At 48.2% G+C, this 17,348-nt stretch overlaps 1 protein-coding gene across 10 annotated transcripts in view; it reads right to left on the bottom strand.

The window, feature by feature from the left end:
- Mtss1 (MTSS I-BAR domain containing 1) overlaps positions 1 to 17,348 on the bottom strand; it is a 138,433-nt gene that overhangs the window by 101,228 nt on the left and 19,857 nt on the right. For all 10 annotated transcript variants that reach the window (XM_027431626.2, XM_027431616.2, XM_027431622.2 and 7 more), the window contains exons 2-3: positions 14,165 to 14,226; positions 10,615 to 10,688 (exon numbers count right to left, since the gene is read on the bottom strand). In XM_027431626.2, coding sequence (XP_027287427.1) covers positions 10,615 to 10,688; positions 14,165 to 14,226 — 136 coding nt within the window. The remainder of the gene's footprint in view (positions 1 to 10,614; positions 10,689 to 14,164; positions 14,227 to 17,348) is intronic.

Below are 17,348 nucleotides of genomic sequence, written 5' to 3'. Positions count from 1 at the left end.
ACTTTTCACAAGAGAGACTGCCCTCATCTGCATGAACTACACATTCCTCCAGGAGCCTGTCTAACACAATAGTGGCTATGAAGGTTCCAGGATGTGGAAAAGGGCGTTCATGAACCCGCCGGAGAGGGTGGGACAGAAGGAGAGGCCATGGTCTCTGTTGAGAACCGAGCTCGTGGCAGCCCAGGGCCCTGTAAGCTAGAAGAGGTCACCAGCTGGGTAAACTATTTCATTATGTAAACTGCCTACCCACTGCAGACCCCGACAGTCACCCGATACATAGCCTTTCCATATTCCGAGTTCCTCCTACAGTTTCGACTAATGCCGTAATTCACCAAAGCCCAACCGAAGTCTGAGAGGACAGCTCACATCCTAATAGTTGTCACCCAGATCAATGCCCAGGCAGCCGGGGACCGGCACTAAACTGAGCCAGGGCAAATGTCCCTCCTGGTTAGTGCTGATGCTGTCCTCGGCAGGACCAGTTAACACGCATCGTATGATTTTAAAGTTCGAGGGAGATCTCAGTGAGTTTCTTCCACTGCTCTCCCGTTATTTCAGGAAGACAGCTTAAAGCCAAACGCCAAACAAGCAGAGACACTGGTTAACCACACTGAACAAACACTGTGTCTCTCTCTGGCAACTGTTACTTCCCAACCAAGGATCAATAATAAAGGCCACGTGTGAAACAAGACCAGGTGCTGCGCTCAGCCACCCGTTTAGTTTAGGGGAAAGATCGGGGGGGGGGGGGGGCAGGTGGAGGGAGGGGCCATGCCACGTGACCACGGAAGTCCCTGCTTTCTAGAAGATGCACCTCTGCCCTGCAGAATGATCAAACATAACTAACCACCTCCAAACTCATCAACCACCAACGGCTGAACAAAACCCGTCGTGTGTGTGTGTGTGTGTGTGTGTGTGTGTGTGTGCGCGCACGCGCGCATGTAATAAAAGCCTTAATAAAGCAATGTTGATGTTTCTAGTCTTTGTGTATAATGAGTAAGAATGCCAAAATTCACGCCATCTCCTACGCCAGACTCAGCCCCCATTCTGAATTTCATAGAACATAAGCCACAGAGCAAAACAAGTGAAGAAAAACAAAAGAAGAAAAGGGACAGCTTTCCGGTCACAGGCCGTGTTTGAAAAGCCGTGGGTCCTAAGCCACACACATGACTTAATGTAGTGTGCAGGTTAGTCAAAACAGCTCCAGGACTCCTAGCGAAGCATCAAAGCCACAGACCAGACAGTGGGACACACCCATGGAAGACTCCTGCAGTCTCAGCTCTAAGGTTGGGTACAAGACTTGGGGGTAGGGGTGAGGGTGGGCGTGGGGAGACTGACCACGAATCTGTGTTTACACATTAATGGCCATAGGCTTTAGCTACTGTTAGAGACATTCTTTACTCTCCCTTTATATGAAATAGAGACTATAGCAATACCTAATCTAAAAACATACAGCAGTAACCACTCAAAAAGGTTTTAGAACATTCTGAATTCCAGACTCACAAAGTAGAGATGCTCGGCCGGTATTTTATCAGAGTAAACCTGTAACCCTCAACACACAAATGAACATACTTTAAAAAGACGGGGGAAGCCAGGTGTGGTGGGTGGCGCATGCCCGTAACCCCAGCCAGCAGAGGCAGGAAAGTAAGGCAAGGCAAGCCTGGTCTACCTAGTTAGTTCTTGGCTAGCCGAGGTTAGACTACATAGTAAAACCTTGCCTCATAAAGCCAGAGAGACAGAAAGACAGAAAGGTGGGGTATATTAGGAATCACTGCGTACATAAGCCTCTCTCCCTAGACGCCACCCCCCATGCTACCCACCCCCATACTCACAGTCTTGTCCAAATCTATCGCGCACCAATTCACCGAGTGCCTGAGGAACAAAGGCTCTAACTGACCTTAGCATTCCAACAGCATAGTAAACTCCCAAACAAACCTGATGAAAACGGCATCCATCAGATGCTCGAGTCACATACAGGGACCATGAAAACCAAACAGGCCTCTCCTGTGGGTACAGCTGAGCCATCACAACCTCCATGGCATAATCCAAGCTGCTAGTTCACATGCTATGTAGAGTTCACCCAAGCTTTGTATTACATGTGTTTATTTGTTTACTGGGGGTGCAGGCAATGAGAAAGACTCAGCCAGTCTCGGTAGCTAGTGCTACCCACTGAGCCTTCTCGCCTGCCTTCATGGAAATCTTTTAAGTGGAAAATTCAATTACTCAGCCAGACATGGTGGGACAGGCCTCTAATCCCAGCTCTGGGGAAGGTGAGGCAGGAAAATCACGAGGTTAAGGCCAGCATGGATTAGGAAACTACCTCAAAATTAAAAGCAAATAACAGGCACGCCTTTAATACCAGCACTCGGAAGCCAGAGGCAGGCAGGTCTCTGAGTTCGAGGCCAGCCTGGTCTACAGAGTGAGTTCCAGGACAGCCAGGGCCACACAGTAAGTCCCTGTCTCAAAGTAGAGGAAAAAAAATAAAAAACAAAATTAGTTCTTCAGGCATGCTGGCTACATGCAGTCAGGGACTACCATACTGAACCATGTGTAACACACACACACACACACTGATCACACTGAACCGTGTGTAACACACACGCTCATGTGCCTGCCTGGACTGTGTCAGCTGTTATGGTGACACAGGCCCACCAATCCTTTAAATTTAAAGGAACAAACAAAAGAACAAGAGAAATAAAGTAGCTGTTTTGACTTTGCCCAGCTCATTTCCTCTTTCACTGTAGACTGCATGGAAATTCTTATTTTTTATAGCTTTGTTCCTCCGCCTCACACCCACGTACAATACAGCCAGGAAATATTTCAAAGCGAAGCTACCAGAGAACAAGACATGCTCAAGGCTTCCTGGGTGCAGCTCATGTAAATCAAAGCTAAGGTCAAGTTTAAAACAGCAAAACCAAACTCAGTGTTTTCCAAAACATCTTCAATCTAGTGTACACACACGCACGCAGGCACGCACGCACGCACGCCCTCCCTCTCATTAGAGACTACAGCCACTAGGCTGAGCCCCCCCTCAGTGAGCAAACTGTGAAGTGCATTATGTTATGACTATTTCAGCAATCAGCAATTACTCCCTAGACCCCTGTAATGTCCCCACACTCTGAGAAACCAGAGTTCCTGAACCCACAACAGACACATCAGAGACTCCAAGGAAAACAAGTCATTGTCATTCCTCAGCTTCAGACGGGTTTTACATTCAGTCCTCCTCATGCTGTATCTTAAGCCCTGGCTGAAATATGATCATCAGAAAAATCAATATGCCAACCTTGAGTTTGCTGTCCAGCTAAGTTTTGTTCCTAAAGAGAAATTACCATTGAACCTGTTTCCAAAATACTCATGAGAAAACAAAAATAACTACAGACAGTGGCCCAAAAGCACAAAGCCAGCTACCAACAGTGGCCATGTTTAAAACAGAAGGCAGTTTTAAACCTTTTGGGTTTAATCTAATTGCATTACTTTAAGGTAATGTTTTATGTTGGTTGTTAAGTTTCTTTTTTTAAATTCAGCTCTGGGCCTCCAAGGAAGACCTTTTTTGTTTTTTAATTAATTTTTTTTTTGTTTTCAGTTTGAGGCAAAGTGCTTTGTAGGCAGTAGTCATATGGGCTCTAATTACACAAAAGAAAGTTCTAGGGTCAAACACTAAAGTCAATTCACAAGTTAAAGGCTACTGACATCTCAATCAAACAATCTTGTTAAAGTAAAACTCAGAAGCAAACAAGAACAGCCTGGCTAGAGCTTGGAAATTTCCTGGCACCATCTGCCCAGCAAGGGAAGATTCCCTCCCTTCCCCCGGCCAGCCAAGGGCAGGTGGCCATGTTTCGTGAGGGCAGGGGACGTCCAGTTACAGTGAAATACAAAGACACATGGGAACCCTCGGACAGGGGTCACCAAAATTCCAATTCTGAACTCTCAAGAGCACTCTGTCCGGATGTCCATCCCAGCAGTCATTGCCCAGAACGCCCCAGCCTCCTCCCTCAGCATCCGCCAAGGCCCGTGAGTGGGCAGGTTGTTGTCTTCAGTCACACATTTGTTCTGCAATGTCAGCAGTTCATAAATGACCGTGTGGGACACTGGGATCCCCAAAAGGAGGGCAACACGGGTCTCAAACTGGAGCTTTTACGGTGTGTGGGGACATTGGTGACAGCAAGCAACACGTGCTCCTGAGGCCCTCAGTGTTACCATCTGAGAGATGAGATTCCGAGGCAGTAGGACTCAAATGACTATGGAAGACTAGCTAGCAGACCCTGAGCACAGAGGCCCAGGGAAGCCTGGGAGATCGCACATGCCCAGGCAGAGGGATCAAAGGGCGTGATGGTCTAGAAAGGGGGCTGCTCTCCATGGGCTCTGGGCAGATGGTTCATGTGACAGCACAAATGAACACAAGGTCTCCTGGGAAGGTTTAAACAGACTCCAGGGTCCCATGGGATTGTCCTGCCACCGGCCTGAAGCCTGCACCTGAACACAAACATCTTCAGTGATGACCAATCACTCCCACGCATCGTGCACGCAAGTCACAGGGCACTCCCTAGTGGGGCAAGTCTGCTTTACCACACGGAGACCACAAAGACGTTCCTCCCCTTCCGTGGCAGGCCAGGCTCACCGGCTGGAGCCCCCAATCGGTGTCAGCTTCACCTGTCCCCACCTCACACAGCTCCAACTGCAAGAAGGTTCCCACAGTTCCACCAGCCCCGAGGCCTGCCTCTGGCACCCACTTTTCTTGCTCTAATCCTTCACTTTCTTCTCACTGATGCTGCTTTCTCTGCTCCTTTTGCCCGTCCCGAGTGAAAGCAGATGTCACAGAGATACATTAGAAAAGGAAATTTAGACCATCCAACGTCATCCATATTTAACTAACTTAGCAAGACTTATGCATTTAAAATCATGGGTTATGAAAGATAGATGGTTCAATGATCTTATCTTGGGATGCCCCCCCCCCCAGTTCTTTTTACAGTAAGGAAATTAAAACTTAGGGGCACACAGCTGGAACATCGAGAAATCCAACCAAGAGAAATCCACCCAGCTCCCATCAGGGTGCTACTTGCTTTTGTAGGGATTGGGGTTTTTAATGCCTTAGGGATGAAGTCACTTTAAAACCAAATATAAGCAAACGCTAAAGGCAAAAACTCCTTAAGGAACCCTAACTCACTGATTCAAGGCCAGGCTCTGGGAGGGGCTCCAGTTCACTGGTCACATGAGACCTGTGTCAGTGGCCACACACTCCCTGTCTTGAGGCCATCCCATGAAATCTACCTCATGGAGTGTTGGGAGAACAAAAGGCAACACACTGGGGCCTCTTACACAGTTTAATTCTGTTGTTTGTTTGTTTTTGCTTTTCCAGACTGGGTTTTTCTGGGTAGCTTTGGAGCCTGTCTTGGAACGACCTCTTGTAGACCAGGCTGGTCTCAAACTCACAGAGATCCGCCTGCCTCTGCCTCCCCAGTGCTGGGATTAAAGGTGTGCGCCACCGACGCCCGGCTCAGTTTTACTTGATATCCTGTCAACCATGATCCAAAAACATTAACTGGAAAATTCTAGAAATAAACATTCTCAAGTCTTAAATAGCTTTTATTAGAGTATATCGTTGTGATTGTTCTCATTATTAGATGTTAATCTCACTGTGCCTGATTTACACAGTAAACTTTATCACAAGTATGTATGTATGTATGTATGTATGTATGTATGTATGTATGTATGATGTCTATGAGAAAGCATACGCACCAGGCATCCAATGTGGGTCTTAAAAGGACCCCCAATGACAACCAAGGGACAACTCTACGTGTAAACCACACAGAACAGAGTCCAGTCCACGGGACAAGGTCAAAAGACGTCAGCAATCATGACTTTCAACATTAAAGCCATGCTCACTTTTAAACATGACCTAGTCTACTGGAACCCATTCTTCTCCTTTTGAGAACCTTCTAAAGGGCTTGGCACTTCGCCATTTGCACATGGCCAAGTTGGGTTTCCAAAGATGCAGAAGTAACAACAGAGGCAAACAGAAACGCACAAAACAAAGGCACAAAGCTCTGTACTCTCCAACGGCCCTGCTGACCTCAGCAAGCAATGCCATGGCCACAGAGGGCCAGTGCTCACTAAGAGGCTGCAGGCAGCCCATCCCCAGATGAGCTCACAGGTGTGAACACGCTCTCCCCACACATGGCTCTCCAATGAAGCATGATGAGTTTACAGGTGTGAACACGCTCTCCCCACACACTCCCACATCACATGAGCTCACAGGTGTGAATGCTCTCCTCGCATAAGGCCCTGACCTGCAGCATGCTTGGAAGCCTCTTCACTCATTCCTTCGCTTCTCTTCCCTTGGTTTTTAAGTAACTGACCCAGACGCATGTCATGTATAACCACCTACACAAAGACTTCTCAACCCCAGTGACAGCCACAAAATCTGAGATGGTATGGATAGTTAATGCCGACAAATTAATTTTCTTATGGCCAGTGAATCCTGAGAGACTATGGTTTTATATTTAACACACATGATATGTTAATTCCAGAGTAAAATCTAAACACACAGACTTGTGATTAGAACTAATAAAGATAAAATGTTAGTATTCTTGAATAAGAAACCTAGCTAAAACTATCTTGAAATTTTGGACACTGGCCCAATAGAAATGTGCTTTTATGGTTAACTTGAAGGACAAATAGCCACAGGTGTGTGAGAAGCACACAGAGAAACTGCATGGAAATGCAAAGCTTAGCAAGGAGACGACATCGTGGCTCAGCTCAATGGAATGGTCACACCTGAAAAGACAAATGCCAGGCCAAGCTGTGGCGGCACACCCTTAATCCCAACACTCAGGAGGCAGAGGCAGGTGAATCTCTGAGTCTGAGGCCAGCCTGGTCTACAGTGAGAATTCCAGAAGAGTCAGGGCTACATGGAGAAAACCCTGTCTTAAAGAAAGAGGAGGAGGAAGGGGAGGGGAGAGAAGGGGAGGGGGAGGGAGGGAAGGAGGGAGGGAGGGGGGGAGGGAGGGGAGGGAGGGAAGGGAAAGAGGAAAGAAAACAAAAGGAAAGGACGGATGGACAGACAGACAAGTGCTGACAGGTGGGGGGAAGGGAACTCTTCCCTGTATACTGTTGTAGAAACATAAATTAGTTCGGTTTCTCGGAGGACCACAGAGACTCCCCCAAATTAAAAAGAGCTAGCATATCATCCAGCAAGGCAACTTCTTTAAAGGGGAGGAAATGGCTGTGGAAGACATATCCACAGCCTAGAAATGGAGACCATCAACCAAAGAATAAAGAAAATACAGTATGGATCCTCTTTAAAAGGACTGTGAAGAGGAAACTCTGGTTTTGAGCACAGCTTGGATGGAACTGGAAATCACTGTGTACGTGAGATAATCAGGAACGGAAGTGTCTTATGAGCTTACTCCTGTGGACTCGAAAAAGTTGGTCTCGGAGAAACTGAACAGAGCGGTGGTTCCCCGAGGCTGGGAGGGTGGCGAGGAAGACGGGCTAAGGGGCCAAGTCACAGACAGGAACAGGACACTCTGAGGTGTGACTGCACAGGGTGGCATAGACTCTGCACCTCAAAAAGCTAAAGAGGAAACAAAGGAGAAAGGGGAAGACATGGGGGGAGGGGAAGGTGGTAAAGAAGGAGAGAGGATGAGAGGACAGAGGGAACAGTCGTAATTCTCTTTCACCAACTAGAGAGATTTGGAAATACTACATTTAAGGCTTCCAAGCAAAAAAAAAAAATAGATGAGGATTCTCTTTCAGCACTGAACCACCCGAAGCCCACGGGTGAACAACCTTCTACAGACCCGCCCTTCCCTTGGTGAACACTAAGAACAGGCCGCCCAGCTAAGCGCTGCTGCAGCTGGGATCGCAGCAGCCACATAAAAGCTGAGTGCCATGGCACGCACCTGCAACCCCAGAGCTGGAGCACGGGCAGAGACAGGCAGAGACAGGCAGATCCCTGAAGCCCATGGGCCAGAAAGTCAGGCTAAAACGTGAGATCTGAGCTCAGTGACAGCCTGAGAATACACGGTGGAGAGGGGTGGCGGAAGACACCCAACTCAACCTCTGACCTCTGCATGCCTGTATACACACACGCACACCTGTACACATGAATGTGTACATACAACCCACGCGCACACACACACCAGACATTGATGTACAGGCATTTACTTGGGCACAGCCTAAAATGGCAAACACCTGGAAGAGACACAGCTCTATCCTGGCACTGGAATCCCATCTGTCTACTAGAAAGAACATGGTGGGTGGGGCCACAGCTGCTGCCAAGGAAAGCTAACAGCACCACCGTTGTAAAGGACACTAACATCAAATCTCTAAGAGGGAGACGATAAATTTGGTTTTTAGATATTTTTTTTTTTTGTAAAAAGTATGTTCTGTAAGTTTTCCCTTTTTTTTTTAAACTAAAAATTAATTTGTTGGCATAAGCCAAACACTTCCAAGTTACTCTTATCATCGCCATGGAAACAGCTGTCAGACATACATTCTTTCCGGCATATGGATGCCCACAGCCAATGAAAGGCAACACCTGTGCGTGTGGATTCTGAACAAACCGTGCTGCCAAAATGACCTGAAACTAAACGGCTTAAAGATAAGGTTACAAGGAGTCTGTTCACTGTGACATACGGGTCGGCAGTCACAGATCCCTCCCCAAAGCCTGACTCTACACCCACCGCCTCTACAAAGGGCCTCTTCCTGTCTCTTTCCCAACAAACAATTGCTGTTTTCCCTCCCCTGGAAGCATGAGAATTTCCAGGCCCTCCGATTTCCCACCAAGATGCACCCTGGGGGCAGCCTCTTCAAAAACCCAAGTTCTTACCTCAGGAAATCACAGACAATCGGGGTCACCTTTTGCTCCTTTATAATTCATCCAGTTATTTAAAGATCCAAAATCATATACTGAATCTTAAAGCCTCGGAAATGCAACCCCGTGCTGGGCATGGTGGCTCACAACAGTAATCCCAGCACTTGGGAGGTAGAAGTAGGAGGATGAGGAGTTCAAGGTCATCCTCGGCTACAAAAGGGGTTCAAGGACAGCCTTGGCTACCTAAGACAATGTCTCAAAAAAAAAAAAGAGGGCTCAGGGGGTAACAACCCTTGCTGCCAAGCCTGGAGACCCGAGTTTGATCCCTGAACCCACGCACCAGAAACAGAGAACCAACTCCCATGTACAAGTTGTCTTCTGACCGGCACACACATCCCTCAGCACGTATGACTAACAGTTACAGAAAGCTGTGACAATGACTGACGTTCCAGACATGGCTGAGAGGAAGACACACATGCGGATGGCTGGTCACGTTTCACAGTGGCAAACACTGGTTTGCACGCTAAGTTCTTTACAGAAGCATTTCCCCAAGTTTCTACAATAGGTACATATAAGTTAGGTCATAATTTTAAAGGGATTTAAAAATCACACAGCTTAAGACCCCTGCCACACAGAGAATCTCGGTGCTGACGTCACTGTCATAGTGCTGTGGGAACTTTTTGCAATATTACTGGAATCTCCGAAAGAAGGAGAAAGAACGCCTCCCCTGAGAGAAGGTCCCTGACTCCCGGAGCTAGGCTAATTGCTAACTTTCCTCTACTCCCCAGGCACTCTGTGCTTCATGCATTACTGTACCATACGTATTATTTCTTCATTGGCATCTGTCTCCCTAGTCAAACTATGTGCTCTTTGGGGACGAGGGGGAAACATACTGATCCTTGTGGTATCATGATAGTCCTGCAATAAAATGGTCTGGAGTTCCAATCTAATGGAATATTTAATTAAATGGCTCTGGTCAATGGCTCTGGACCACTGGGGGTCCTGGGAACAATCCCAACCCTGCCCTCAAGATTCCCAGGGCAAATGAGTGAGCACATACACAGCTATGCCTGCAACGAGGGGGCCCAGAACGAGCAGGCAAGGAAGAGGCAGAAGAGAGCGGCTGCACGGGAATGGAGGGAACACACTTGTGCAAAGGCAGGCCTGAGAGTATCCACTCACGCCGGGTGCCTCTCACACGTTAGGAATATCCCTGGTATTCTCTGAAACCATTAGGTCTTTTCACAAGGTGTCACCTTTGGATCACTGCTTTCATAAACACGTATTAACTATCAGCGAGGCTCTAGACAGTGTCTTGCAGGGTACAGGGTACCATCAGGACTATGTCAGTCTCCTGTTCATGGGGTCTGCAGCCTAATTCTAGACACACGGAGACGGATATGTCACATGGGATGCTGTGCCTGTCATCAAAGGATTTCTTGTCTGTCGAGAGTCTAAGACACAAGTCATACAATCACCTCCAGGACTTCCCATTCCACAAGGGAACAAGGAGGAGCACAGGGTAACCTCTGCTGGAGAGGAAGCAGCCCAAGCAAAGGTGTAGCTTGAGGCTCCTCACTGAGCTCGCATCGTGCTTTCCTGTCTAGTCGTCACATGTGCTCCACTATCTGGGGAACTAGTTACAACTTCTAATATGTGTAAGCCCACAGCGTCAAAAATATGTGCAAACTGTGAGTCAGCCCGGCTCTGGTAGCTCAAGCCGTATCTTCTCGAGAAGCCACCCAGAGGGAGAGCCCACGTGCTGGATTCAGTCAGTGCTGGAAGGCGGCCTTCCATCTGCTTACCACGTGTGTTGGTGGCCATGTCAGCCACTTTCTGAAAGGCGTCCAAGAAGGCAGCTGCTGCTACTACTGTTGTCCTGAAATGCAAACAGATAACAAAAGCATGAGGAATTTGTCTCACACTGGCAAATTCATCACAGCTCTTGGGCTAAATCCTCTGCTCCAGAGTGAGCAGAACCTTTCAGAGAAACCAGCCAGCAGTAGGTGTTTTGTTTTGGGCTTTCCCTAGCACTCAACCCCAATAATGGCCTCACTGTATAAAACTACCAAGAAAAATTTTGCAAAGAAATAAAAGGGAAGTATTTCTACCCCAAAGAAGAAGAAAGAACCCTTAAAAGTATAGACATAGGAAAGTAATATATGCATACATGAACCAGCAGGGAGCTAAGTTCAACAATTCACTGCCAAAACGATGAGACTCTGCCTAGGAAGAGTTTTAGAGATGACCGGTTCATGCCAGAGTGCCTGAAGCACTGTGACCCAACCGTCGGCAGCACACGGTGCAAGCTAGGTAAGCTTTTCTCCCTAAATCCCAACTGTCATGAGACTAAGATACTGGCTTGGGGTTCCATTTGTTCTTGTTTTGTTCAGCCTCAGGATGCTCTCTCTCTCAAATGCATCTTCTGAAGTCCTAAAAGCAACAAGGGTTAGAATTCAGACTCATTTCATGTCCTGGGAATTTTTTAATGCTTACACATTCCCTTAAGAGCTACCCGATGGTTGGATGCACTGGGCACTCTGTGGCCTGCTGGTTCCTAGCGCCCGACCTAAACCATCATGAACCATGAGCCATGAATGACCAGCATCCCAGGCTGCTCTGTGACAAACCAGCAAGCCCCGCCCCCATCATGCAAGGATCAAAGACTGATGCTAAATCTTCAGGTGTTTGTTCTGTGACTGCAGTCTCTACTGAGCCCCTTCCCAAGAAGGCAAAGTCGCTGAAAGAAGAATCAGGGCAGGAAAAGTGAGTTCAGAGTGCAGAAAAGGAAACAGTCTTAACCGTGTAACTAGGGAGCAAATGGTTTCTGAAAAGTTCTGGATACGGTCCCTTAAGGCCACATTTCAAAATGAGGGGGCCTGATACTTCTATCTTGAGTAGATCAAGACTACATCTACTCAAGCCAGATGTGGTGGCGCACACCTTTAATCCCAGCACTTGGAAGGCAGAGGCAGAAGGATCTCTGAGTTCAAGGCCAGCCTGGTCTACAGAGTGAGTTCCAGGACAGCCAGGGCTACACAGAGAAACCTCATCTTGGGGAAAGGGAGGGGTTGGGTACTGTATCTGCTCAATTCTAAACAATAGACCTTTCCCCCACCCACAAATCAACACACACACACACACACACACACACACACACACCACTCCAAGGCGTATTTTTAAAGTGTTGATATCAAATGCAAACACTGGAAAAGTTATCTTATCAAACATCCTGAGACTTATTATAAATAGCTCACCCTGACTGACGATTAATATCTGGCAAGCCGACTTGATTTATTCTCATTCAACTCAATGCCAGTCAAGCACTTTTTATGAGCCAGTCACAGACAAGCTGTGTCCATTATAGTCACTGGAACTCCACTGCAAATCAGGATGCAGGTTAAATATTAAGGAATTAAGAGCTTTCTAATGAAAGTCACACAGCACTTTCTGACATCATCGCAGGACGTCCTGGCCCTGTCTGTGTAGACAGGGAAACCACCTGAGGGAGTAATTCAGCCTCAACACCCAGGACAGAAATGTTGCTTCTGAAGTGGTAAAAGCAGCCGTTCTCCGGACAAAAAAATTAACTCTCAGGAAGGTGCTAGTAGTTTGACAAACTGATAAATGTCCCTGGCCTCGGAAGACCTAAAGGGGAAGGGTGGGGCAGGGGGCAGAAGTCTTCCATGAGTTTTACTTTCTTTCTCAAGACAGGCAGTGAGGTCATTTCTTCATACTCTATCGTCCTCTCCGGCAAAAGGGAAAGAGAACGATTTAGGCATTTGTCTCCAGGCCTATACCGAACGCCCACCCAATCATCAGAGGATGGACAAGGAAACAAAGGGGAACTCCCGGTGCTTTAGTTCGGAGGAGACTCAACTTATGGGGAATAAATAAGAGCAGTGGATGAGACGGGCCAGAAGGCCAAGGTAGCTCCATGAGGGGTGGCTGGTGAGGACCTCAGATGAAAACCCAGAAGACCCAGCAAGTCAGAAAGCAGGAAGACAGCCAAGAACCCGACAACTGGGGAAGGTACATATTCAGAGGCCAGTGTCTACTTGGGGGTCACACACAGGGCTGCAAAGACCCCCACAACTGAAGCTGAAGGAAACCTATGCACTCCTGCCCGTTTCTTCCGAGCCACAGGGAGCCGTGTGCCTCCAGTCCTGTGGCAACAGCTCTGAGCAGTAGCCGCTGGTCTGCAATGGCAGAAATTCAGAAATGTCCCTCATCTGTCTCGCGCCCATGTGGCTTCTTCCTAGAACAACCTTAACTACCGCCCTGCCCTTCTCATCCATCTCAAACCAGTCACCCCCAAACTTCCCCAGTGGGGACTATCCGAATAGTCAATTTCAAGGGTCCTGGCCACTAAGCACAGCCACATCTCTTGCCACTCGGGCTCCAAAGGGGCGGAGCTGCAACATGTGGGCATTTAGTGTACCCTAGCAAACGAAAATGGATCGGGCACTCTAGGCAGTACGGGCTTCTTAGAGGACAGTCAGCAACAACACATCATGTTCAAGCAGCCTGAGTGAGGCATAATTTTGTTTTGTTTTGTTTTTTTCGATACCGGGTTCCTCTGTGTAGCCTTGGCTGTCCTGGCACTCGCTCTGTAGACCAGGCTGGCCTCAGAGATCCACCTGCCTCTGCCTCCCGAGGGCTGGGATTAAAAGGAGGGTGTCTGTGTCACCGGGAGAGGCATAATTTTCATGCCACAAAATTTGCTTCTTCTAAGTGTCTAAGGGCTTATCTCTGTGGCTTTTAATAACTGTAGAGCTTTGCAGGGAGCACCACTCCAACTTCAAAACATCCCCACCATCTCATCAAGACCCCTGGCGCCCATCTGCAGTCAGTCTCCTTTTAAACCCCTGGCCCAGGCTGACTATATCACGTCTCGATAGACCTTTAGAGAAACTGCGCCTGTCTACACTGAGATTCCAACTCTGCGTGTGGAAAGAAAACAGACAGACGAGAAAGAGCTTGGACTCTGGAAGGAAGACAGCTCGTGTTTAAATCTCCATTCTGACACTTCCTGGTGGCATCTCAATGGCCAACCACACCCTCTTACCAGTGCCTCGTCTTCTCCATCAGTCAAACTCAGATGATAGGTAGGGGCACTTAACCTTGTGGGGTTGAGATTTGGTAAGTTCCCTATGCTTGGCACAGCGAGCCCCGTGTAAACAGTATCCGTTATTACTCTATGTAATCAACTCTGAAAATCCCTGTGGCAGGAGGCAGGAGAAGTGAGTCCCATCTCACCCTCGGGACTGGGGTAGGGTGGGCAGGATAATATGAACAGATCTTAAGGATCTTAAGGATGTCGCCTTTTCGTGTACAGTGCCCGAGACTACTTACCGCAGCTGGGACTGCAGCTTTCCAGCTTTGTTGATGAAATCTTCCCAGACTGGATAGCTCCCCTACAACAGAACAAAGCCAGCAATCAGTCACAGTGTGATGAGGCAAACACCCATTCCCAACCATGCAAGGAACCGTCATCGGCAGATGCAACCCTCCTTTGTAGAGCGTACACCACATACGCAGGCAGTGGTTCAGGGGCCCTTTCCGATGTACCCTATCCGGTAATCTTGCAAATAGCCACAGACACCAAATGGGAACTAGTTTCACAGACTCAAACACCTACACCTTGGAGACAGTCTATGTGCATGGTAGGACCAAACTTTAAAAACACAGGACATCTGAGGCTCTCCTGGGTCACCTGTGCGTGCAACCTGGTTCTGTCTTTGCTCATCTTCTTCATCCCTCACAGCTGGGGAGCTGGGTGACTGAAACGCCTCCCTAGGACAGGTGGCTATCGGGAAACAACATCAGCATATCAGAATCTCAAGGCTGGAAAACAATCTAAATATAGCCACCCAGCCAATGTTTAACATCTATTACACTATGGCAACAGGCGGGTCCCCAGCAAACTCCCGGCAGCATGGGACCCGTCCCATTCCTGGGCTGCCTGCGTCAAGCCACCTGTCCTTCACGCTCGCACGGCTCTAGAGCCAAGCTTCCCTTAGGGTCAACCCTGATCATCTTTCCTCCTTGTTGACCCTGTCTGAAGTCCAAGCACACTTCTCTAAGGGAGCCCAGTGCCCCTGAGCAGTGCGAGGGGTCTCCTCCTCCTGCGTACAGGGCTAAGACACAAAGGCAAATGAGTAAGTAGGTGGGGTTCTAACTGGGGCAACCTGGTATGCAGAAAGCCACCTCCCTCTCCACATACATATATGGAGGTGAAGCAGCAATCCACCGTGAGGGTGGTTTGCCTTTATCCAGTCAAACCCAGTAAAGGTAAAACGTGGGGGGCGGGGGGCTGGGCTGTACGACACCAAGTCATTCACCCGGGAGTCACAGGCACAAAACAGAACACAAACGTTAGGCATCTGTCACCCTCCTCATGGCCGCCGTCATGGACCACTTCTCCCACCCTTCCTGCCGTCTCTCAGCCTTGGCACTCCCCTCCCCCACCACCCACCCCACTCTCTGGGTGTGTGGCTCTCCACTGTGGTGCTGTGTGTAGATGGCAGCCCACTGAGCATCATCTCTGGCCTCTGCCCGCTACAGACATGCCGGAAGCCCCCAACTCCTCCTCATGACAAATGAAATTATCTCAAGACACTGTCAGATGTCCCTGGTTAGGAACAGTGCCTTAAAGGAACACCTGAAAACCTCTTTCTCCCGGGAAAAAGCCATCGGGAGAAAGCCGTTTGCCCAGGTTGTTTCTTTAGTCACTTCCTTCCAATACGTGAGAGGAAAATGGCTTTGTTTGTTTGGTTTTTTCAAGACAGGGTTTCTCTGTGTAGCTTTGGAGCCCATCCTGGCACTCGCTCTGGAGACCAGGCTGGCCTCGAACTCACAGAGATCCTCCTGTCTCTGCCTCCTGAGTGCTGGGATTAAAGGTGTGTGCCACCACCTCCTGGTGAAAGGAAAATGTTTAATTTTAAAACTTATATGCATAAGAGTTAACACCTTGTTAAAAAGATTGCCTTTTTATGCATTTCTCTAGCCATCAATTCCGTCTGAAAATGTGCATACAGGTTACACAGAGCTCTGTGCTATGATTAAAATGGGTTACTTATGGGAGCTAAGATTTGCACCAACATATTGCTTTCTTCTTTTGCACTTTGCTCTATGGCATGTCGTTTTGTTTTGTTTTTATAAGGGCTGTGTATCATTTTAATGAAAACAATAAAGTCATTACATTAAAAAAAAAATTTAAGACCAAATTAGAGGTTCTGGCAGCAATCACACCGTGAATTTTCTCCCAGGCCAAGCCCAAGCCCTGCAGTCTGTTTTACATATGCTGCCAGCTCACACCCAGCTGCTCGGCAGTGGTCTATCTGGGTCCTGCTTGGTCTCATCTCAGCCATTTGCTCCCATGGAATGCTAAGCTGCACCAGGGCCCATGGTAGAACCTTTTGGCAGCTACATCTGAGTCATGCCAACCAACATCTAGACAAGGTTCTCGACTCCTGGTCCTTATTCTGTTTATCCCCTGGGGACATCTTCAACCCAACAACAGAACTGAAGTATTAACAGATGAGCCTATCGTGGTAGTACACCATTATAACCCCAGCACTTGGGAGTTCAAGACCAGCCTTGGTTACTTACTAAGTTCAAGGCTAACCTGCACTATAAAAGATGCTGTCTGAATAAAAGCAAGGGCCAAGGCTACCGGAAAGACAGCAAGCAAGAGTGAGAACCTAGTTGGATCCCCAGAGCTCACATAAAATTCAGGGTGTGGTGGTGTATGCTTGTAATAAATTCTAGCACTGTAGAGGCAGAAACAGCCCCATCCCTAGGGCTTACTGGCCAGCTTTATTGGTGAGTGCCCAGCCAATGAGAGAGACTGTTTCCAACAAGGCAGAGAGCATTCCTGAGGATGCTATCTTAAGATGGTGGCTCAGAACCTGTGGGTTTCCATCCCTTTGGGGTGGAACAACCCTTTCATGGGAGCTTCATATCAGATATTTACATTACTATTTATAACAGTAATAAAACTGCAGATATGAGGTAGCAAAGAAATAATTGTATGGCTGAGGGTCACAGCATTAGGAAAGTTTGAGATCCACTGCCTCAGGATGTCCTCTGGCCTGCCCACACTCACCCACTCACACACACCCACACACACACCCACACACACACAATCAAGGGAGGGAGGGAGGGAGGGAGAGAGGGAGGGAGGGAGGGAGGGAGGGAGGGAGGGAGGGAGGGAGAGAGGGGATTTGACTGAGACCAGTCTACCTTAAGGGTATTCAGACAGCACAGCAGGCCAATCAAGACATTCCCAGGGTAATGCAGAGCCCTTGGCTGGCCGCTATCAGATGGAGTAACTTCTAAGACTGCTGAGGACAGAGGCTCATTATTGTCCTTCTAGCCAGACCTCCTGACAGAAAGCTTCTGGAGAAGCCTGGGGACACTCAGCAAAGTGCCACCTGCTTCTAGCTGGAGGTGCCACTGTCTTCCACAAAATGGAACAGAAGTGACAACAGCCCTTCTCCACCCAAGCTCCTGGCTGGTCAAGATTTACCACGTT

The sequence above is a fragment of the Cricetulus griseus genome, chromosome 10 (genome assembly GCF_003668045.3).
Source record: "Cricetulus griseus strain 17A/GY chromosome 10, alternate assembly CriGri-PICRH-1.0, whole genome shotgun sequence".
Lineage (NCBI taxonomy): Eukaryota > Metazoa > Chordata > Mammalia > Rodentia > Cricetidae > Cricetulus > Cricetulus griseus.
Note: the sequence above shows the minus strand (reverse complement) of the source record. Positions and strands in the feature narration are given on the sequence as shown.